The sequence below is a fragment of the Grampus griseus genome (assembly GCF_964374135.1).
Source record: "Grampus griseus genome assembly, chromosome: 6".
Taxonomy (NCBI): Eukaryota; Metazoa; Chordata; class Mammalia; order Artiodactyla; family Delphinidae; genus Grampus; species Grampus griseus.
In genome coordinates this window covers 23,829,237-23,853,476 of record NC_139000.1, presented here as the reverse complement: position 1 = coordinate 23,853,476, position 24,240 = coordinate 23,829,237, and the positions used below count along the sequence as shown (strand labels likewise).

Below are 24,240 nucleotides of genomic sequence, written 5' to 3'. Positions count from 1 at the left end.
TATCCGTCTGTTTACTTTTTTTTTAATTTATTTTTGGCTGCGTTGGGTCTTCGTTGCTGCGCGTAGGCTTTCTCTAGTTGCTGCGAGCCGGGGCTACTCTTCGTTGCAGTGCACAGGCTTCTCATTGTGGTGGCTTCTCTTGTTGTGGAGCACGAGCTCTCGGCGCGCAGGCTTCAGTAGTTGTGGCGCACGGGCTCAGTAGTTGTGGCTCACGGGCTCTAGAGCGCAGGCTCAGTAGTTGTGGTGCACGGGCTTAGTTGCTCTGCGGCATGTGGGATCTTCCCGGACCAGGGCTCGAACCCGTGTCCCCTGCATCAACAGGCGGATTCTTAACCACTGCGCCACCAGGGAAGTTCCCGTCCATTTACTTTTGAACATCATGCCTCTTTAAGAAAAAGAATATGTACATGTATAACTGATTCACTTTGTTAGAAAGCAGAAACTAACACACCATTGTAAAGCAATTATACTCCAATAAAGATGTTTAAAAAAAAAAAGAAAAAGAGTTGGTCTCTAATTAGTTAAAAATGGAGCCACTAAAATAAGGGCAAACATAACAAGACAGGAAGCTGTGCTTTTCCAAAGTGTGGTCCTGCGCCTGCCCACCTCAGACTCTCCTTGGAGTGACCACTAAAAGGAAGGTTCTTAGGTCTCACCCTGACCCCCTAAATAGAGCCTCACAATCTCCATTTTTAACAAGCTGTCCAAGCGATTATTTGGCTTCCTAATTTGGGGGGAAATGGGCCTTTTTGCAGAATTGTTGAGGATTGCTTCTTTAGTGGAGTCTCAGCTGAATGTCAATTTCACCTCTATTTCACCTTTTAGATAACGCTGGGGCTTCTTAAAACGTGCCACCTTTCATGTGCGAAGGGACTTTCCTTTCTTTAGCTGCAGTTTGCTTTTTCTCTATCTCTGCCCCCTTATACCTTGCCTAGGCATTTGTTGCCTCCTAGAGCAAAATGGTGGAAGCAAATCATTCTAGGGCTATTTAGGGTATTTACCTGGTACTTTTGGAAGATTCAGTCAGTCAGGGAATTCACTTAGAGCCGGGTGGGAAATACTCATCCAAATGGATCAATGCGGCTGCTCAAGGAGCTCTTTGATGAGCTCAGATCTTAAAAGACTAGTTAAAAGCTGGAAAAATTAAGGGCAACAAAAAGGATCTATCATTTGTTGTGCTCAGAGCAGGGCCCAGGAGGCTGGAGTCACTGACCTGGAAGCATGGTGGGATATTAACAGGCATGAAAAACAAAGCACTCCTGTACTGTCCTTACTCCTTCATCTTCACTGTTAAGGAGGACCATTTTCAGTGGAAGTGGTAGACCAAGAAATGAAACAAGCAAGAGGGTTTTGAAGGCCAAGGTAATTACCTGACATGATTTCAAGACTTCCAGTCCACATGAATTACATCAATGTGACGATACTGTCAATTCACTGTTAGATATTCTCAGGGGATCACAGAAAAACAGTGGATGATCAAGACCAGTAAGTAACTGAGTTTCAAAAATGCAAAGACCTAATCCCGTCAGTTTATGGAATACTGAGTTTGGTTTTGCTGGCAGGTAATATTCCAGAAGAAATGACCAGTTTGTGAGCTCTCGGGAAGGAAGAAGGGGATCATATCAAATGAGTGGCTCACTAAGAAAATAACGCTCAATCTCCGCTCCTTTGAAAAGGGGGCTGTTGGTACACGAATGCCTGCATGGACAGGGTGACTAGACTGCTGGAGGAGGGGTGAGGGGACGGGCGGGGTATTGGGAAGGGTTGCTAGCTCACTGGTGATGGTGATGAGCAAGGTTACAGACCACTGGTGTGGAGGAGAGACAGTCACTATACTGATAGTGGTGGAAGGTGGCTTTCTGGTAGTTCTGGATTTCAGTGGAGTGAACTCTTCAACATCATCTAGTAACAGCCTCCTGGAGATGTGGATGGACAGGGTCCCAAATGGTGGAATAATTAGCGGTGAGAGGCCTTAAAGCACAGGAGCGGAGAACACAGACTTTGAAGTCAGAATTCTGAGTGACCATGGGCAAGCTGCTTGGTTAGACCCTAAGCCTGAACTTCCCCACGTGTGAAAAGAATATCACCCACCTCACAGAGCAGTTGGGAAGATCAAGTGAAGTGACACGTGCAGAGTTTGAAGCGCACATCTGGCTACTAGCCCCTGTACGTTTCTGTGGATCAGTGTCAACCTACCGGCGTTTCCAGTATCACATGGCTGGACCGTCGTCTGCCCCACTCAAAATTATAGCGAAGCCTCCCATGAGAACGCCGTGGGCACAGTGAATAATATTCACATTTAGCAGATGAATCCAGAACGCACGTGGTGGGCAAAGTCCTGCTCAAAAGATGATGCTCCCAGCTGGATACAGTTGTTCAGATACCTTCAGACCAGCTCAGAAGTGATGTGTTCCTGCCTGCCATCTGGTTAGATGTTTCCTTTAGAATGAATGCAGAATAATTCATCTGCTGAGCAGACATTCATTGAGCACCTGCTACTCATCAGGCACCGGGGAACAAAGGAGAGTGTGACACAAAGCTTACACTTAAGGAACGTACAGTCTCCAAGATGAGATGAATAAGAAAGGCAGTTTTAACACAAAATAGTGAATACATCATAGATACACACGGGGGCTGGGGAAGTAGAGGAGCAGAGCACAGGAACTAGCCCAATTTGCAGAGGCGGGTGGAGGCAGTCAGAGTCCCTGGGAGAAGATAGCCAGCGTCTGAGCAGACGCTTGAGGGATGAGCAGGAGTTGGGTAAAGAGGATGGGAGTGACAGCATTTTCGGCAGAAGGAACAGTATTTGCAAAGGCACAGATGGGAGTAACAGCAGGGTATGGTGAATGCCAGGAACTACAAGCAGTTTGGTGTTGTAGGAGTTTAAACAGGAGGGTGAGAAATGGGGGAAAAATACGCTAGCTAGAGCAACAGGACAGGAGCAGATAGCTGGGGAATTCCAGAGAAGGCCTTGGACTTCATCTTGTGGGTCATGGAGAACCCCGGCAGATATCAAGCACTGCAAGGACGCAATCAGACGGTGTTCTAGAAAGATCACTCCAGTGATTGCGAGGAGAATGAGCTCGTCGGGAGACTGGAGTCAGAGAGATCAGTGCCAGACAGAAGATGCTACTCCAAGATCAGTGTTGATAAGGAGGGAGGAAGGGCTACATACAAATACTAAGGAGGCAAGCAGAACAGACCTGAGGACTGCCTGGACATGGGCGGCAAAAGGGAGAGGAGCTGTGGATGATGTATAAATGCTTACCCTGGTGAGAAAGAAGAGAATTCAAGTGAAGTTATTGTGGTTTGTTTTTTTCAGTAAAAGAGGATGAATTTAAGTTTTGCCATGTGACGTCTGAGGTGTACAAGGATATAGAGGTTGAAATGTCAGTATAAAACCTCACAGAGTAGTTTGCATTAGAGATAATAGCTTCAGAGTCAACAGTACTTATAAAATCTTGACAAGATGAGAAGGGCAGGTAGACTGTGATCAGGGAGAAAAGCAGTGGGCAGAGGAAGAACCCTGGGAGAACACCAATATTTAACAGGAAGACAGAAGAGGCTGTGACAAAGACAGAAGAAAAAGTCCAAGGGCTAGAGAAGCAGAGATCACAGAAATCAAGAGATTAGTTTCAAGAAGCTGTGAGTGAGTGGTCACCGCTGTCAAATGCAGTAGAGAAAGGTCCGCCAAGTTGAAGGATGAAAACCGTACGCTTCCTTTAACAATTAACATGTATGCACACTGGTTAGACCTCTTGGTTGCAGACAATTGAATCCACTCAGGGTACTTCAGGCAGAAAGGTATTTATTAGAGGTTATTAGATAAGCGTACACAATCTCCAGGAGGCCACAGACACAGGTTTGGAGGTCTCTCTCCCGGGACAGCAGCAATCACCAGGGCAAACACCCACCCTCACCACAGGACTGTTACAGCGGGAGCCCCACTGCCACCTGTGATCAGAACCTTCACCAAAGCTGCCCCAGATGAATAAACACCTCAGCCACGGAGTCTACAAAAAGGGCCACCCTTCCTAAGAGCAACCTCATTCCAGGATGAGTTTGCTCCATGCCACCTAACTGAATGTTCACCTTCAGACTTCCAAAGTCCCATCACCTACTTCATCCACAAATGATACCTCTTGTGCAGCATAAAAGGAAGATGGAGTCAAAAAAAAAAAAAAAGTAAGACTAATCTTTATTCCTCACAAACACATTTGTAAAAATGTATCAATGAAATCAAAAGATTCAGAACACAATTATCTGTATGCAGCACGTAAACTGAGGACCAAAACATCTGCTAAAAGGAAATACACCTGTAAACATGTATCTTAGGGAGCATTTATAGGTGATCAACTCCACTGTGCACGGTGTGCAGCTGATTCCCTCCTTCTGGATAGATTTTTGTGGTAACCAAAAAAAAAAAAAAAAAAAAGATCAGATTTTGGCAATAAACTATCTCAAGGGAGGGAAACACATTTTTTTTTAAAAAGGCTTAAAAGGGCCAAATTACAATTATATATATAAAAAATGGCACAAGAATTGATTTCACAAAAATACTAAGGAAAGTATCTCAGGCCTACCTAACAGGAGGAAAAAAAGGTCTTACTCGGGGGCTTGAAACGGGGGCGGGAAAGAAAGAGTTTGGTACGAGTTCTACCCTAAAAGGCAACGTATTGATTTCTGGTTCTACAGAAAGACTGTGCAACACCCTCCTATCCTCTTGCACGGGATGCTTTGGCACAACTTCACTAAAATTTTACACGCTTCAATTTGAGCCATAAATGCATCTCATATTGCATGTTGCTTCTTAAAAGAATGAAGCCTAGGATAAAAACCAACCCTTGAACTCTATATATTGACAGTGTGCATTCATAATTATGTCTTCTGAAAGCACGCAAGTTAGCAGCACCAATCGTTAAGACATTAAAAAATTATTCTTGTACTTGAGCAGCAACTTCTATAAAAATAAAGGCTATGTGATTTCTGATTAATAAACCTGCGAGAATTCAAAATGACTAAACTGCTTTAAGATAGGAAATTCAAAATCTCCCTGTATTGATATAACCTTTAACATGTTATATACTTTATTCAGCTTTTGAAAGAGGTAACCCTCTGTTAAAGAAGGTGTGAATGTTATGTCCTCAGCCTAAGAATATGAAACGTTGATAGATCACAGAACTGTAGAGCTAGAGAGGACCTTGTGATCGTTTAGTCCAACTTGCTCTTTTCAGACGGGGAAAATGAGGCCAACAGAGGGGAGATGGTCTGTCCAAGATCACACAATGGCAGAGGCTGGGCCCCCAGTGACCTCAATTCCCACCACTGTACTATATATGGTACTCTCTACGGAGCGATCTTCCCAAGTTTTTCTGGTTTTCTTTGGTCCCATTCATTAAATAACAAAGAAACAACAGGTACACAGCAATACGATAAACACAGACTTATACTCCAATTTTAAAATCACAATATCAGAACGATTCCTGAGCCTTTAACTACCTTCATTTTTTGAGAATGCAGTCAGTAAGTTAGGGCTACCTACTGGGGTTATTTTCAAATATTTACACAGACACGGAAAACACCTTTCAGAACTATTCCTAGAAGACATTTCTACAAACACGTCCACGGGATGCCAAGACACTTTCCATGGGATGTAACGAAACTATGACGGTGAATGGAAGTAAGACGCTTCAGTCTCTCAAAGTGCAGTCATGAGTTTATCTCGATACATCATACTTTGCATTCCTCCTAAGTTCTTCTGGTTCTGGTCGTGGACATAATCGAAATGGCTGTCATCTCCACTGGCCGATGCTTTCCAATGCGGCCTGTCATCCTGAAAGGATGGCCTGTTTTGTTCGCAGAGTGAGTGGTCAGTGGGGGTATGAAGACAATGCAGAGAGGTGAGTGAAACAACACAAGCACAAAGGAAACGGACAAGAAAAACCATGAACCACATAAATGGGGATGGCTTTCAGATGGAAATGAATGGGTTTCCTACTTTCAAGTATTTAAAAAATTCAGATGTGGGTCCTCTATCAACTTCCAAGTTGAGAACAGCTCTGCCCTTGGCTGTACCATCATCCCTCAAAGGGTGTCTGATGATCAAGTCGGTCTGGGGAAAGCGAGGCGGTGGTGAAAAAGGTTCCTTTTCTACGGGAATTCTCAAGAACTGTTGCCATGTGAACGGACACTGCGAACGCCTCAAGCAGCATTTTCCAAAAGTGCTGGACCAAATAATTCTCCTTTCCTGGAGAGTCTGATAAAGCACAATATGCTGGGAACCACCCCCAGAGATTCTGATGCAGCAGGTCTGGGGTGGGGCTGGGACTCTGCATGAACAAGTTTGCAGGTGACACTGATACTGCCAGGCAGCAGGGCCACCTGTGAGCAGCACCGGTCCAGCCTCCCTAGCATTCCCAGCCAGGTCTGCCTCACAAGGAAACCAATATGGTAAAACAGGCAAAAATAAGTGTTCAATTTTGTAAACACAAGGTTAAATTGAAAAGCATTTCTATAGATCTCTCTGTGTCTCATGTCTGGAAAAGAAACGGCCTTTGCAACACAGAAACATTTAGAAGTATTACTTCACTAGTTTTACTTGCTTTTAAATGTTACATGAATATCAAGTGCTTATGATCAAACTGCACTGTTGTCCTACAGGATCCCCAGCAAACTTGGTAGGAACTATCAAGAACTAACTGCTCTCATTTGCCCTGTTCTCAATGGATTTATTCCCATCACTCCATTCGCCGCACTTTCTCGAGGAGCAAGGCTAGCAATCTCGCTAAGAAATAACTTTCTGCAAACTGAATTCACCAACTATGTTTCTGAAAGAGCTTCACACATAAACACCAATTAAGACTGATCTGAAATTCAAATCATGAAAGGAACGTTTGCCTTTACAAAGCTGGCATTAAAAACAATCTCAAGCTTAACCGTAAATGCAACAAGGCAGGTGCCAGTTTACTTAGGAAGGGCTGTGGTAGGTTAGGGCAGAGGTGGGTAAACACGGCCCTCAGCCTAAATCCCACACTGTCTATTTTCATAAATAAGCTTTATGGGAACACAATCAGGCCCATTCACTTCTGTATCGCCTGTGGCTGCTTTCAAGCTACCATGGCAGAGTTGAGTAGCTGTGACAGAGACCACAAAGCTGAAAATATTGACTATCTGGCCCTTTACAGAAAGTTTACCGACCCCTAGGTTTAGAAAAAGATCCGTCACCACAAAAAGCAACCCTCCACCCCATCCCTGAAAAAAAAAAAAAAATCCCACAACCAAAAAAAAAAAAAAAATCCCACAACCAAAAAAAAAAAAAAAATCCCACAACCAAAAAAAAAAATAATCCCACAACAAAAGTCCCTGAGCCTTAGTCTTATTTTTAGTAAATGAATTCTCAGGACAGGAAAACGTTACTTCGAAATTTTAAGTAACATTTCAAACATAAAACCAAACCCAAAATATCTGAGGTTAGAGTGACTAAAACAAAACAAAACAAAAAACCCCACCCAGTTCATTTTTATTTCGTCAAGCATAACTTTAGTAAATCCAGACCCATCACCGGCTTATTTTGCTTTGCAAGTTATTCATCGCTTCCGGGACAAGACAACTCTTTAACAGTTGTTTCTGATACAGAATTTCAATTCATAACTAAGTAGAAAAGGAGAGCTTGGGAAAGGACGGCTCTGTGAGCTCAGGTACTTACCTGATGTTTGGAGAGTGCGGGTGCCACCGAGGCTGGCTGGGGTGAAGATTGGGGTGATACTGAGGCTAGAAATAAAACACCAAACTCGATTATTAGATGCCCTTTGCTTTCAATGGTCTTCACCGGCTGTGAATGGAGAGGCTCTTACTGAACCCTGGCTGGGGGAGCGCACGTTTCCCAGGATATCACGTTTCCCCCATGACAAAGGCTGGGGGCTGCCCTCCAAGAAGAAAGCGGAAGGCATCTGCCTTGAAAGGGTGCCCTAGGGCGCCCAGGCAAGGCAATATTCATCTCTCCCAAGGGAACCCACGGAAGGGGCCAGAGAGACGGAGAGAATGACGGTAATTTATTCCTTAGAAACAATTTCTGTCGTTGCTGAAAATGACAACAACTGTGTGTAAACAGTTACATCTGCCAACAGACAAGGACTGAACAGAGGATGCCAAGGCAGCAGGACTCTGGGCGAACTCTTTCTCTCTTGTTAAAAAAAATTTTTCTAAAATGTGATCCAAAACAAAACACACCCCCCACACCCCCCACACCCCCGCCCGGCCCCGGAAACAAACAAACAAAACCCCAAACCATCCAGGGCACCATTATCCTGATAAAACAGAAGGAAAGAAGTAGTCTGCCCATTTTAACATGAGAAAATGGATCCAGACTGATGACTCACAAAACGGCCCGGGGTGAAGATATAAGGCTGGCCTGGGTGGGTGGCAGGCTGCCTGCCAGTCCACTTCTGGCCTGCAGAGGGCAGCGGTCCCAGACTGTGTCAGAAGCCCTGGGGCTCTTCAAGGCTAAATTTTCTATGGGGCAAATTAGGTTCTCCTGACATTTAAGTCACCACAGGCTTGCCACCATTATTCTTTTAATTATTTCTTCCCCTTCTTCTTCTTCCCTGCTGTTCTGGTTAAGAAGCAGAAGTCCATTCTCTATTATGAAAAATTCTCAGCAATTCTGTTCATTCCATTTTCATGGACCTGAGATGCCCTCACTGACTCTTCTGTATTCCAGTGGCCCCTCTCCTTCAAGGATGCCTGCCGGCAATTCCGCAGCCCCACAGGACATCCTACTGGAAAGAGGAACCTGGAGGAAACATTTCAGTGGCAGAATCTGAAGGCTGACTAGGGCTTTAGAATCTCCTGGAAATAGTCGCTTCATATTTCTCTCTCTTAGGGGACACAGAAACCCAGAGGTGACAGATGATTTGCCCAAAGCTGAGCCGTTTCAGGCGTTTTGGCCATACAGCCAAGGCCCCAAAAGAGGCTCCACCAACTGGCTCTTGAACAAAAGAGAGTAATCTAGCATAGAAGTGGACCTTCTATTCTATATACCTTGTCTTCAAACACAACCAAATCAGATGCATTGGAGAGAGGTGGGCACCTTATCCATAGAGACTTGGAAGGAGGATATTCCAGAACCTTCCCTGGTCTCCTTTGGTAATTTATACACCCTCTAAAGCTGTCAAGGAGTATTTTTTAATGTTAACCCACATGGTTCTCAACCAGGACCGTTACATCTCCCTGGGGACAACTGGAAATGAGTATGTGCAGTTTTGCTAGTCACAATGACTGGAGGGTTACCTGTAACTCTTGGGCAGAGAAGAGGGAAGCTAAACCTCCTGTAACTCTAAGGACAGTCGCAAACAATGAAGAACTGCCCCTCTCCAAATGCCAATAGTGCTCCCATCAAGGACACAGCAATCCGTCCTTTGCATTCGGTTAAGCTTGCTGAGCTCACAGTAACACCAAGGATGCAATACCACCTTCCTGGAAACCTTTCTCAGCGCTCAGATGCTTACCGGGCCACCTATCAGGATGTTCTCTTCCTGGTCAATGTACTCCCATCATGGCACCTCTAAAGGCTGGCAAGGAGCAGAGGGCCAGTGGTTGCCAAAGATGTTAAGAGAAGAACAACATCCAGGTGACAGTTGTCATGGATTTGATTTCAACGAACAATCGCCTCGACGTTCCCTCTACCTGCGAGGCTGCTGGGGCAACGGCAGCGCTGAGCTGGGAATGTTTTGCTTCGTTTATTTTATTTTATTTTCTCTCCTTCAAGCACTAATCACCCATCAACAACATTCTAGCCACTCACACCTGAAAGTCCGACCAAAAAAAAAAAAAAAAAACAAAAACTCTAAGAAGATTCAAGAACCCAAAGCCAGCAGCAAGGAGATCAGGAAAGCTGGCCTTTCCCCTTCCAGGTGCAAAGCACTTTTTACACTCATTCCCTACAACTCGGAAGTCACGTCCAGGCTCTGCGCATTGGGAATAAGACTTCATGTACAGAAGACGATATCACAAAATTCTTCGGAAACATAATTTGGAGGTCTCATAGAGATAATGTACACTGGGATCCCTGCCCCCAACTAAGGAGTTAATATCTACAGTAATGAGACTGATTAGATCCAGAAAGAGACGGATTAGAATAAGGCTCCAAAGTGAACTCATCATGGAGTAGTTTTATTGTGACATTCAAAACCAGACTGGCGAGAGGGCAGAGAAACTCAGGGGAGGAGTGTCCCTTGGACATTCACACCCACCCAGGACAAGAAAGCTGGCCACCATGTTAGGGGGTCATCAGACATGGGTGCTGCCTCTCAGCACACGATAACCCGGGAAGCCAGGGACACATCATTAGCTCAGGGCCCCCACCTGGCCACTCATCAGAACCACCTTAGAGAGGCACTGCAGCTTGCCAATACCCAGATCCCACCCACTCTAGAGTTTCTGATTCAACCAGTCCAGGCTGAGGCCCAAGCACCAATTATTTTTTTAAAGCTTGCCAGATGGTTCTAACATGCAGCAGGGCTGAGAACCACTGGTGCTGGTGATTTCTAATCAAGGGGCTGAGAGAAGGCTTTGTGGAGGTGACAGCTTCCCAGCAGACAAGTGTGGGCCAAGGAACAGTGGGAAAAAATTATGGGGCAACAGTGATGTGATTCTCCCTAAAGATGCTACCAGAAAACTACTAGAGCTAATCAATGAATTTGGTAAAGTAGCAGGATACAAAATTAATGCACAGAAATCTCTTGCATTCCTATATACCTAATGATGAAAAATGTGAAAGAGAAATTAAGGAAACACTCCCATTTACCACTGCAACAAAAAGAATAAAATATCTAGGAATAAACCTACTTAAGGAGACAAAAGACCTGTATGCAGAAAACTATAAGACACTGATGAAAGAAATTAAAGATGATACAAATAGATGGAGAGATATACCATGTTCTTGGGTTGGAAGAATCAACATTGTGAAAATGACTCTACTACCCAAAGCAATCTACAGATTCAGTGCAATCCCTATCAAACTACCAATGGCATTTTTCACAGAAGTAGAACAAAAATTTTCACAATTTGTATGGAAACACAAAAGACCCCGAATAGCCAAAGCAATCCTGAGAGAGAAAAATGGAGCTGGAGGAATCAGGCTCCCTGACTTCAGACTATACTACAAAGCTACAGTAATCAAGACAGTATGGTATTGGCACAAAAACAGAAATATAGATCAATGGAACAGGACAGACAGCCCAGAGATAAACCCACGTACATATGGTCACCTTATTTTTGATAAAGGAGGCAAGAGTACACAGTGGAGAAAAGACAGCCTCTTCAATAAGTGGTGCTGGGAAAACTGGACAGCTACATGTAAAAGAATGAAAACTCCCTAACACCCTACACAAAAATAAAATCAAAATGGATTAAAGACCTAAATGTAAGGCCAGACACTATCAAACTCGTAGAGGAAAACATAGGCAGAACACTCTATGACATAAATCACAGCAAGATCCTTTTTGACCCACCTCCCAGAGAAATGGAAATAAAAACAAAAATAAACAAATGGGACCTAATGAAACTTCAAAGCTTTTGCACAGCAAAGGAAACCATAAACAAGACAAAAAGACAACCCTCAGAATAGGAGAAAATATTTGCAAATGAAGCAACTGACAAAGGATTAATCTCCAAAATTTATAAGGAGCTCATACAGCTCAATAACAAAAAAACAAACAACCCAATCCAAAAATAGGCAGAAGACCTAAATAGACATTTCTGCAAAGAAGATATACAGATTGCCAACAAACACAAGAAAGGATGCTCAACATCATTAATCATTAGAGAAATGCAAATCAAAACTACAATGAGGTATCACTTCACACCGGTCAGAATGGCCATCATCAAAAAATCTACAAACAATAAATGCTGGAGAGGGTGTGGAGAAAAGGGAACCCTCCTACACTGTTGGTGGGAATGTAAATTGATACAGCCACTATGGAGAATGGTATGGAGGTTCCTTAAAAAACTAAAAATAGAACTACCATATGACCTAGCAATCCCACTACTGGGCATACACTCTGAGAAAACCATAATTCAAAAAGAATCATAGGGCTTCCCTGGTGGCGCAGTGGTTGGGAGTCCGCCTGCCGATGCAGGGGACATGGGTTCGTGCCCCGGTCCGGGAAGATCCCACATGCCGTGGAGCGGCTGGGCCCGTGAGCCATGGCCGCTGGGCCTGCACGTCCGGAGCCTGTGCTCAGCAATGGGAGAGGGCACAACAGTGAGAGGCCCACGTACCGCAAAAAAAAAAAAAAAAAGGGTCATGTACCACAATGTTCATTGCAGCTCTATTTACAATAGCCAGGACATGGAAGCAACCTAAGTGTCCATCAACAGATGGATGGATAAAGAAGATGTGGCACATGTATACAATGGAATATTACTCAGCCATAGAAAGAAACAAAATTGAGTTATTTGTAGTGAGGTGGATGGACCTAGAGTCTGTCATACAGAGTGAAGTAAGTCAGAAAGAGAAAAACAAATACCATATGCTAACACATATATATGGAATCTAAAAAAAATGGTCATGAAGAACCTAGGGGCAAGACGGGAATAAAGACACAGACCTACTAGAAAATGGACTTGAGGATACGGGGAGGGGGAAGGGTAAGCTGGGACAAACTGAGAGAGTGGCATGGACATATATACACTACCAAATGTAAAACAGATAGCTAGTGGGAAGCAGCCGCATAGCACAGGGAGATCAGCTCAGTGCTTTGTGACCACCTAGAGGGATGGGATAGGGAAGGTGGGAGGGACACGCAAGAGGGAGGGGATATGGGGATATATGTATACCTATAGCTGATTCACTTTGTTATACAGCAGAAACTAACACACCACTGTAAAGCAATTATACTCCAATAAAGATGTTTCTAAAAAAATGATGTGATTCTCTAAGAACTGAACACATGATGTATGCTAAGGAGCAGGGACAATAAGCGTAGAAAAGTTAAGCTGGACCCAGGTTACAGAAGGCTGCGAACAGCCAGCGAGAGCTACCCACAGCAGTGGCTGGTGGGCAGGCAGGGGGTTCGGGCCTTGATGGTCATCCTGTGAAAGAGCAGAACACCAGCCATGGACACCCACCTCCACTCCTTCTGCAGCCAACAGGCCTTAGCACAGTGCTTTACAAAGCAGGTTCTAGAAACCACTATTCCACTGATGGAAATGAACACACCACCAACAGAAGTGGTGGGGGAAGCCACCTTTTCTTATGGGGGGAAGGTTGTCCAACAGTCAAATGATTTGCGGAAACACTGGATTTAAAAAAATAAAACGTGTCTTCCTTGAAGGATTTTTCAGCACTTTTGGCATCCCAGCGGGCACCATAAGATCCAAGAAGGGAATGAAGGACGCAGCATTTGCCAAACATGTGACCAAGACATCCTTCTCCTGGGGGCACACCTCCAGGGACTCATGTTCCCTGGGCCTAGAACACACTTGGACAAAAAATGGCCTCACTTGAGTGCCCCCGAGAGGCTGTGTTTGACCACCCAGAAACTTAGAACATATATCCCTGCCGCTTGCCAGTGTACAGGGTTAAGAAAAACAGGCAGCTCAGATGACCAAGAGGAAGCAGGGGTCAGGGGAGAAGGCTCTCCTCTTACTGTTTTCTCCAAAAAACATGTACTGCTGTTATTTCTTCCAAACCTGATTATAAGTGCAATGACTGCTCTGTGTGGAAAATTTAGACACTTTAAGAAGTATGACATGAAAACCTTTAAAAGCAATAGCTCACCTGGTAATTATGGACTTCAGGATTTGTTTTAGAGCTAAAAAAAAGAAAAGAAAAATTGTAATGTAACAGGTTGTAAAGCGGCATTATTACTGATTTATTTAACAGTTGTAAACTAATCCTAGGTGCTAGCTACTCTGTTAGCAACTTTTACAAATACTATTTCTATTTGGTTACTAGCAGCTTAAATGAACATATAACTGGGGAAACCAAACAGCAGCCCTCATTCGTCACTTTAGAGTTCGCAAATAGAAACACGTAGGTAATATTCCAGACCCGTGCTTATAATGTTATATTTTGGTGGCAAAAAGGAGGTCCTTTCAGTTGGGCAAACTAAATAATTTTAGCTCCCATTCCAGGCCTGCCCTGGCATTGCTGGGTGGCCCATGGTACCGGGCAGCTCCAGTGATGCCCAGGGCTTTCTCCAGCTCAAGGGAGGGCCACCAGCCACTTCTGAGCATACACCACTGTGGGTCCCACCGCTCTCAACAATGCTGCCATGACGTGGCCACCACTCTGGAATGTTCATTCCACATAAGGCTCTGTACTGGGAACTTCACATCTGTTATTATTTAATCCACACAACAAGGCTATGAGGTCAATAAATGTTACCACCTCATTTTATAGATAAAGGAACGGTTGCCTAACAGAGAAGTTAGGACACTCGCTAGCTAGCCCATGGCTGCACCATGACCGGAATTGACATTTGCAAAACCCCTAGGCCAGTATCCTTTCCGCCAAGCCACGCTGGCTCTCTGAGAACCTGCAGAAAGGTTCCAGGCTCCTCATGCATGATCCTATTTTGATAGAATCTGAAGTATAACTACTCTGGTCAAAAGTATGGGCGGAGACGGTTGGTGCAAAACACAATGTATTTAATATGCAAGCTCGGCATCTGCCAGAAAAACCAGACCAACCCAGCACCATCATCGGGCTCGGCTGCTAGGGTGGCGTGTTCAAAATCAAGGTTTACTGCTCCTCCAGAAATGAGAGGAAAACATTTCATGGTTATGAGCCTTGCTTAGGGTCTAAATAACCCTGTGTTCCAGTGTTCTTAGAGGGCCAGTGCACAGAGCCAGGTTCTGGGCCAGATTCACCCCCGGCTGCATTTCACCAGGAGGGCGAAGTGTTCTGCAAGGTGCTATTTTCCTGGCATCACCTCTGCGCCCAGAGCACAGTTTCGTCCCCGGCTCCCATAGAAACCCTCCCCACCCCCAGGACCCCACAGGCTATGAAGAGCAACTGAACAGCTGCGAACAGTGGTTATTAGCTCATTTGTTCCTAAAGGGTATATTTACTGGGTGGTTTTTTGTGGGTGTGGTGGAGGTTTGTTGTTTTAGTTTATTTTGGTTCTCAATATATATAATCTCTCCTAGACGCTAAGAGGAAAATGTAATTTTATTAGGGGAAAACAAACAAGCAAAAGAATCACTTCCTTAGAGAGCAAAGGAAAGAAACGTAACTCACAAGCCCCTGAGAATTAAAAACAAGACATGCTGACAGGCATACTTTCAGCAACCCAGACGGAAGAGCCAGACATCTGACGCCCAGTGAATGGCACTGCAAGCAGCGTCTGCCATCAGAGGGCCAGGCTGAGCTTCCAGCCATGATACCACGGCCAGCTACGTTCTCCAGGACCTCGGGGTCCTTGGAGGTGTCTTGGGGCTGCCTGTGGGATGCGGGGGGTGGGTGAGCAGCAGGCGCCAGCCCTGCCCTCCCTGCTCGGTGTCACCCAGAGCAGTCCCGCTTTGGTCTGTTCTCTGTACTGGGCTTCCATGGCAGGTCTCTCCTAGTGGGCCAAAATCAAAAGCTACAAAATTTCGAAAAACACTTGATCTAGCCCGACCTCTTTGTTTTCAGATGAGAAAAAGGCCGCCCCAGAGCTGAGTTAAGAGAAATGCCAGGGCTGGGCGGGAGGCCTCCTGATGCCTCATCACTAACCCACTCCTCCACACGCCGCACTCTACCAACTGCCCAGGGCGTACAGCGCACCAAGATAGGCTGACCTCAAAGACCACCCTCCCCGGTAGCCTGAGACCTGTGCCTGGGATGACCAGAGACTAACCAGATGGGGCTACCAGTGGCTGGAGCTTGGACACAAGGGCCGAAACAATTACATAGTCTGGGATTCTCTAGCATGACAGCTGTCCACTGAGGTCGAAACTCACATAAGAAAACAACCGTTTCAGGGAGAGAAAGAGAAGTACACACCAGGTGGGACAGTGTCCTCTTGGGCAGCACACGAGACTCACCTGGGAGCTTTAAAACCACAGATGCCCAGGTCCTCACCCGGAGACTGATTCGATTAGCCTGGGGTGTGGCCTGGCTGAGGGTTTCAAAGCTCAACAGGTGATTCCAATGTCCAGGAAAGATCAAGGCCACCTGTGCTGGAGAAGGGGGTGGCCAACCACGCCCCATGGGCCGAACCTGGCCCACCTGCTTTTGTGAGTAAAGTTTAATCAGAACACGCCAGGAGTCGTTCATTTACATACTGTCTATGCTGCTTGCATGCTCCGGGGGCAGAGTGGAATGGTCCTGAGAGAGAGAGCAGAGCCTGCGATGTCTAAAATATTTACGACCAGGCACTTTACAAAAAAAGTTTGTTGACACCGGTGCTAGAGTTTCAGTCTTGTGACAAGTTCTCTTCCTACAGGAATTTCACTGGGCATTGATAAAGGTCTTCTACGTTGTATGACATGAAACCCGCACGTCACTGAGTGGATCCAGTTTTTGTTCTCGGGGAGCTTTTGCTCAAGAGCACGGCCTTTCTTTCCCATCACTGCCTGCAGTGCCGTTAGCACACTGTGCCACACACATTCCTATCACCTTTATCACCCACTGTTACAATACACAAAGCACAAAGCCACTCAAACAAAGCATCTGTGTTTTCCAAAATAACAAACTGTCTTGGAACATTCTACTGTGTACTTATTGAAAGCCAGGTGGACGGTATAGCCAGGCAGCAGAAAAAGGGGGTGGAGAGGAAACCATCAGGTGCTTCACTCTGTGATTTAACTGTATTAAGGAAAAAGTCAACATTGCAAACAAATACAGTAATTCGAGAGCAGAGCCATACCCGGACTCTGGGGGCGCTTACCAGAACTGAGCTGCTATCATCGGGTTGCTTGCTTTAAGGGAAAAACAGAAAAGTATGACACCTTAGAGAGCTTTACCACTTTTTACCATTTTTACCACTTGTTACCAATGCTCAGGTTAGAGGTTCCTGTGATCTCAGAGCAGTCCCAACCCCAGGAGGCAGAATCTTCATCTTGGCTACCTCTCCTTTCTGGAGGAAAAGTAAATCACCTCCCGCTGTGCCCCACCCTCCAATTCACTCAGAACAGGCTCACTGAGCTAGTTCCCAGGGCCAGGAGTCCTAGGAGGCAGAGACAGACAGTCCCTGCTCTCAAGGAGCTCACAGTCTTGACACAGACAGAGACAGAGGCGTGAAAGATCGAAGACAGGCTGAAATACAAGCAGTAACCTGTGCAGGGGAGCTCGGGGCAGACACCTCCGACTGGGTTCGGGGTGTGAGTCTGCGGAAGGGGCCATGGACAGAGGTAGAGCTTGTGTACCTAGACACCATTTTGTTTTTTGAAAAATGGAGCATGGAAAATCATTAATGGTTTCACAAAGATGCTGGAACTCTGGCTGGAGAAAATGTCAGTAAAATAAAGGCGGGAAAGAGGATGAAGACCAGGAAGGGAAGTGGAGGAGAAGCACGGAGCCTGGAGTCTGGAAGAGCTCTAAGGCCACCTCGGGGCATCAAGCACCCTCCCCTCGGCAGCAGCCATACCGCGGCGCCTTTCCCTTGGTGCCTGTACCCCTCCAAGGACTGGGCGCTCACTCTGTCAAGAGGGGGCACTATCTTTGGACGGCCCCACCAGCAAGTTCTTCCTTCGACTGGGGTGTTTCTGGGCAACTTTGACCCAACTGGCTACGTGCACAAGCATAATAATGCTCACCAGGGAGGTGAACACAGCCCTTGGGACAGAGAGCTTTCTCATCCCCCCACACCCCGGCCCCGCCCCATCACTCATCACTCCCAGTTCCTGCAACCAATCACCCTTCACGGACCTGTCACCCTCCCTGGACCCAGCCCCACCCTCTCAACCTCTGGTCTTTCTTGAAAGTGAGGCCACATTCCTTGGGCTCTGGGCAATTTTTTCCCCACGAAAGCAGCCAAGAATGGCTTTGGAGAGTTTCTGGCTGCCACGCTATTGTACCGTTGGTTCAAAAAGGAAGGAAACAGTGGGGAACACAAGGTTAAAGATTCTAGATGGGAAAGCACAGGTGCCAGGTCCCACAAAGGCCCACTAAGTCCTGAGTTATACAAGAAAAACATATGAAATGGCCAGTACAATGATATATGGGAGGGAACAAGAGTGGGGTGGGGAGGTGCAGAGGTCCTGCTATGAAAGAACAAGATAGTCCTGAATGGAGGAGCAATCAAGTGTGGACAAAGGAGAGCTAGGAGATGGGATCTGGAGGCCGGGTTTAAACAGAAACGAGCCCAGCTTGCTCATCTGCTGACTGAACCTGTAACTGGGTACCAGGCCTCATGCAGGTTTGAGGCCACAGTAGTAAATGACAGACGAAGCTCGGGGAGTTCGGGAAAGGGGTGGGGTGGGGAGGGCAAGCATCCTGGGGCCTGGCTAAATTCAAGGACACGGTGTGCTTGGATTGACTCTGGGCCCCGAGTCCAGTCTTTAATTAGTTCTGGTTCTGCTCTTAAGTGGTCAGAATTCTGGTTAGCGCAAGACTGATGTCCCCAATTGAAACTGGAAGATGGAGGGGAGAAGGGACTGTTCTTCCCTTCGAGACATGTCATCATCTTCCACGGGCAAGAAACATGTTTACCTATGATATCCCTAAGGTCCCAGGCCCAACAGAAGCAAAGAGGTACAAGAAAAGAAATATGGAAAAGGGGGAGAAGGAAATGAACACATCCAATGGGAAAGACTAAAGACAGCTGGATGGTGAGAGTAGCCTGATTCCCACCAAGAGAAGCCCACTGGGGTTTTGTCAAAAGCTTCAGAATGACAGAGAACAGCAGACAGTTCCTTCACAAACCGCTTCGCCAAACTCCTTGGGGCTTATTAACCAACTTAACCGTGATGTAAAATTCCAAGACAGAACGAAAAGCACACCACCTTTGAATGTCGAATGTCTCCGGGACGGATAGCGTTTACTAGGCTTCCTCTCGAAGGTGCTGGTTCTCCGTAACCTGGCGCCATGTGTAGCCTGGTATTCCGTCCGGCCACTGGAAAGCAAACATTTCACTGCATGCTACCAATATCAGAATGTCAGTACATTATACGTATTTGGAAGTGAACTTTTATTTCCAAGAGCTCCAATGTAAATTTCAACTTATCTCAAACTCGTTTGGCAAAGACACACACTAAATTTAGCCTTCCGCTTGAAAATAAAATCACTGTTGCCAAATCCAGGCTGTATTATATTTCCGCCAAAGGACAAAACCTGCAATTTAGGTACCAGCCACTTGACTGCACAAAGCAAGCAGGTCTGAGTACTTGGAATATTTGACTAAGAACACTGATTCACACATAAAATACCTTTCCTAAAACGTATTAGGTAGGCATTTAACTCTTTTAAAAGGCTGTTATCAATGACCACTTAACTAAACCTTGGCTTTCCCTGCTATGCCAAGAAAAACACTGCTGCTTTCACCAAGGCTCTCCATCAACCCAACGTCCAGCTTCCAGGAGGCAATGCTGTCTCTGTCTGATCTATCACTGCCTCATTCCAGCCACCCTCAGCTTATGATTTATCACATGGAAGGAGCCACCTGCCACCTGCTTTGACTGCCTCCAAGGGGCAAACTCATCTCCAAACTCCCTTCCTTCTCACGCTGGGCTGGACCAAGTCCCACGGGAAACCCTGCCTGGGCAACCTCAACAGTGCGGTCCTGCTCACTTGGAGCACAGCAGACGTCAGCACACCGTGCAACGTCTCTGCCAGGCTTCGCAGTTATGACATCTTCCTTCCGTCCTTCCTTCGCAGGACCCATGAGTCGATTCTTTCTCAGAAAGGACTTGGTCCCCCCCACTCCCCTCTGCAGCATTTAAAAATACATTCAAACCAAGCGATTCTTTAAACACAAGTGCACAGACGTTTCCGTGCACAGCAGAAAAATGTGAAATGAACAAATCGTTTGGCATCTTAAACAGAGTTCAAGGACGTGCCATGTGTGAGAAGAGGTTATGAAACCATGTGAAGTTTTAGATCTTGTAACAGCAATTCTCAGATCTGTAAACACGCCTCAGGAATCGACCCTGGGCGTGCATTTTAAATGCACATCCCCAGGCCTTGTTCATACAGCCACACGTGAGCCCCCATAGATTCTGATTACAAAGGCCTGAGATGTAGGTCCTAAATCCGCATTTTAAAAAAACACCCAGGGAGGTCTCGTGCACTTTGAGAGACATGGTCTTAGAAACGTAAGTAGAAATATATCGGAATAAACCTCTCTTTCTTCAGGGTCTTTTCAGATTCAAATATTCCTGAGCCCAGCCTGGGTCACTCACACACACAGTGACATCCGCTCTCATTCTTAATTGTCACCAAATTTCTTGATGTTGGCGTGTGACAGGCGATAGAGTAGTGGTTGAAATATAAGACATAAGACCCAGACAGCCTGGGGTTGAATCTCAGCTCTACCACTGACTGGCTGTGACTTTGGACAGATTCTATACCCGCCCCCGGACCTAGTTCCCTTATTTGTACAATGGGTATAATCTGAGGGCCCATCTCATTAAGGCCATGGGGAGGATGACGAGTTGGTACATGAAAAGCCCTAGGGCAGTGTGGTCGACAGAGCTTTCCAAAACGACGCTCATGTTCTACATCAGCACGGCCCAATGTGGCAGCCCCCCATCTCACTTGTACCGGGCACCTGAAGCGTGGTTAGTGAGACCAAGGAGCCACATTTTTAAATGTACTGAACATGAATTAATTTAGATAGCCACATGTAGCTCGCACCTACTGTATGAGACAGCACAGTTCCAGCTAAATGTCAGCTGTTAATAATTTTGTGATTATTAGCTTCATCTTATCCGTGAGGATGCGGAGGCTAGAAGAGCTCCGGCGACTCCACGAAAGGTCAGATGCTAAGAAAGAAGCAGGGGCAGGACGTCCAACCCAAGCCTCCAGATGCAGGTCCACTGCTCCTTTCACCAAAACATCACGGCTCCCCTCCTTCAAGACACATGACCGTGTTGTAAAGACGGTGCCTACCTGAACCTGAAGCGAGAGCCCAGTCTGATAAAGTCCGATCTGTTGGACTTGCTGTTTCCCGGCGTCCGCAGCCGGAAGAAGGCATGGTGCTCCACGGCGCACTTCCACAGATGCTTGCAGGTCCGGGCGCTGTCCAGGCGGAACACGAACGTGTGCTCCTGTTCCCGGCCCTCGGAGGTGAAGCACGGGGGTCCCGGTGAGCAGGGATTTGTAACACTGACTCAGGATGACTCACAGCAAGGCGGAGGGACGGAGGCAAGGCTTACCTGGTCATCGTCCTCCACCACCACCAGCGTCAATTTGCTCTTTTTAAAATCCATTTTGGTAATTTTGGGCCTGGCCAGAAAGAAAGCATTTTCAAAGCACAGTCTGCAGCAGCGCCGTCTACCCATCACACCGCCGTTTCCTTTCTACCGTTTAAGCTCAGATTTGCTCAAGGAATCACTCATTCACGTTAAGTGTGATTATCCAGAAGCGCCACTGCCATTTGTCAGACACCCACAAATGCAAGAGTACGTGTGTTTTAAAAATGAATCTGGGTGTTGCAAATATCCCTCGATAATCACCCATCACATATAATTCCACCACAAAATAGGAAAAGACATTTTTAATATAGGACAAAACTAAATTACCAAAAGAATAAGCCTATTTTGTTAGCTCCTTCAAAGATTAAAATGCCTGTCGGGGTCAGTCCAAGAGAATATTCACAGCCATCTCTTCCCTACAAATAAACGAAGGCACAGTCGGTAGAGGGTTCTAACAGGTCGTCACAGAGCAGAATGCAAAACAGTTTCCTCACCGCATTACTTAGTTTGCACATGTTTACACGTTTTTCAGTCACCGGGAAAACCAATTACTTAAACGCACACGGTTCTTACCCTCACAACGTGCATGTCTACCCCATACATTTCCAGCCACTTCGCTTTATTCAGATAGGAGAGTTCCGCCTGGGCAGGGCTCTTTCCCCTTAGAAAAACCAACGAGACACATGTGAACTGCAACGCGTACACCCACACAAGCCTGAAGGGCACGGCCACATGAAGGGGTGCTTGGGGCAATTAAAGGGATGAGGGCTACCGATTTACATCAACATGACACGACCTCCAAGAACAGACTGTTCACTGAGCGGAAAGAGGACAGAACAGGGCTTCTAATAGGAACGCTTAGGGAGACGCCTCTGTGTGTGTAGATTCGTGCATGCGTGCGCGAAGGAGAAAGGCTGGAAGGATACACAGCCGGCTGCTCACCGCGGCTTCGTGCAGGAGGGAGCGTGGGTGGGGTGTGACAGGGACTGGGGCAAGACTCTACGCCCGCCCGCCCGTTTCTACGTTGTTGTTTCAATGGGATACGAGAATGTGCTACTGTCACCTTCCATCTGCAAAGGAGCCAGAATGGCTGCGGGACCACGGGAAACCATGCTCGGTTTCTGAGTCAAGAGTGACTGGGCACAGGCAGCGTTTGGGGAAGATGGGCCGGGCGGGAGGAGAGGCGGTGGCCCTGTTATCCAGGCATAAAACTGCTAGACTAGGGTGACTAAGGGAGGAAAGAGGACAAAGCAAGAGAGAAGTGGCAGGGCTGGATTTAGCTGTGGTGACCACGTGTCCTGAAATACAACTCTGTACAACACATGGTCTCAAACGTGAGTGTCCCTGTAAGCAACCCCAGGACACATTTCTAAAGGGTTTGCCCTAGCAGTCCAGGCCACGGACACAGCCCCAGGTGTGTGGGACCGGGTGGGTCAAGGCAGCACCCCTCTGCCTTGGTTAGGAGGCCGGGATGGCCATGGCGTCCCTGGCTATGCGACGAGCAAATCGGGACCAGGCCCTGTACTTCAGAGGAAGAAACAGGAGTATGGCTTGGTTTTTACTGTACATCTCTGGAAAGAGAGATGTCCTGTGGGCCTTTCAAAAACAGGACTGAAGCACGGGAGGGAAAGAAGTGAAGAGCTGGAGCTGCGATTTTATAGTCATCAACAGAGCCACTCTGCCGTGAGATAAAAGAGTCTGACAAATGCTTACAAATGACCAAATGCATACATCAGAATGTTAGATGGTAGCATCAAGGTACCTGCACTCTTTCCATCTCTGGAAGATATCAAATTCCATCGCTTCTGTCTGATTTGGAATGAACCGAAACTCAGACACAAGCTCTGGTGTATGTTCTGGAAGCTCGCACTCCCCAAGCTCGGCTGCAGGTTTCATAAAAGGGAGAAAACAGGAGACAGTGAATGCTTTTGGTTATTGCAGCACCAGGTCCAAAGGCACTTTGCCTACTGTAAACAGCACAGGTACCCCCTCCTGTATAACCAACTCCCCGCTTTCAGGAGGACTTAACTCCCACTCGGTCCCCACATGTACGTTCAGAGTTCCCATGAATCACTCCAGTGCGCTCCCCACTGGGCCATACACCATCATCTCAGTTATGACTGTCCCTCTCCTGACTATTTCTCTGGCCCAGGGAGGCCCTGATTACATTTCCCCCACAAAATTGTAGTGCCTGAATTTGCAATAAAAGGCAACTGCAGGCAATGGGGACCCACCCAGAAACATCCATGTAACAAGGCTCTCGTCAAGGGTAGGTCTGAACAGCACTCCAGAGTCTGCAGTGCTGGAGAGGACCAATCAAGAATTCGGTACAGGCAGAAATCAGGGAGAAAAAATCAGGCAGGAGGGAGAAGGAAGGAGTGAGGAGTGAGGGAGGAGGGGGTGAGAAGGCCCCGGGAGCAACTGCGGCAACTCAGGCAGAAGCTGGGAGGGAGCCGGCTGTGCAGAAAGGAGCAGCGGCCACGCAGGCGATCCCAGCAAAAAGCCCGAAGCCGCCGCTTGGTCCTGGCTCTTGCCCAGTGCCCCTGGGAATGCAGGGCCCGAGGACACAGGGGGCCCATTCCTCCAGGACATGAATGAGAAAGCTCACTCTCTCCACTCCCCCCACCCTGGCAGTGCAGGAGGCAGACCTCAGAAGGAAAAGGAATCCTCCAGGGGTTCCTCTGTACCTTGTTTGCTATGAACTCTAATTACCTCTGATACCTTGCCGCACAAAGTGTGGTCCGCAGACCAGCGGCGTGGGCCTGCTCACCATGCACAATCGCAGGCCCCACCCTGGATCTGCTGGAGCAAACCCACCACGTCCCCAGGAGGGTGGTGCACACGTTACTTTGAAAAGCACTGGTTTTCCGAATGCGCCAGAATTGCCTGGAGGGCTCGTTC

The 24,240-nt window shown here is 46.8% G+C and overlaps 1 protein-coding gene across 4 annotated transcripts in view; it reads right to left on the bottom strand.

Annotated features, from left to right (window-relative positions):
- Positions 1-24,240, bottom strand: part of EPB41L4B (erythrocyte membrane protein band 4.1 like 4B) — a gene marked incomplete at its 5' end in the record, with an annotated part of 140,525 nt that overhangs the window by 54,813 nt on the left and 61,472 nt on the right. For 3 of the 4 annotated variants that reach the window (XM_082656502.1, XM_082656501.1, XM_082656503.1), the window contains 9 exons: positions 7,706-7,770; positions 13,781-13,814; positions 16,875-16,905; positions 18,931-19,040; positions 21,035-21,204; positions 21,301-21,370; positions 21,667-21,755; positions 21,913-22,000; positions 23,102-23,222. In XM_082656502.1, the coding sequence (XP_082512628.1) occupies positions 7,706-7,770; positions 13,781-13,814; positions 16,875-16,905; positions 18,931-19,040; positions 21,035-21,204; positions 21,301-21,370; positions 21,667-21,755; positions 21,913-22,000; positions 23,102-23,222 (778 nt within the window). Of the gene's footprint in view, positions 1-3,797; positions 5,847-7,705; positions 7,771-13,780; positions 13,815-16,874; positions 16,906-18,930; positions 19,041-21,034; positions 21,205-21,300; positions 21,371-21,666; positions 21,756-21,912; positions 22,001-23,101; positions 23,223-24,240 lie in introns of those variants that run through there. The other variant, XM_082656504.1, reaches the window with a different exon arrangement.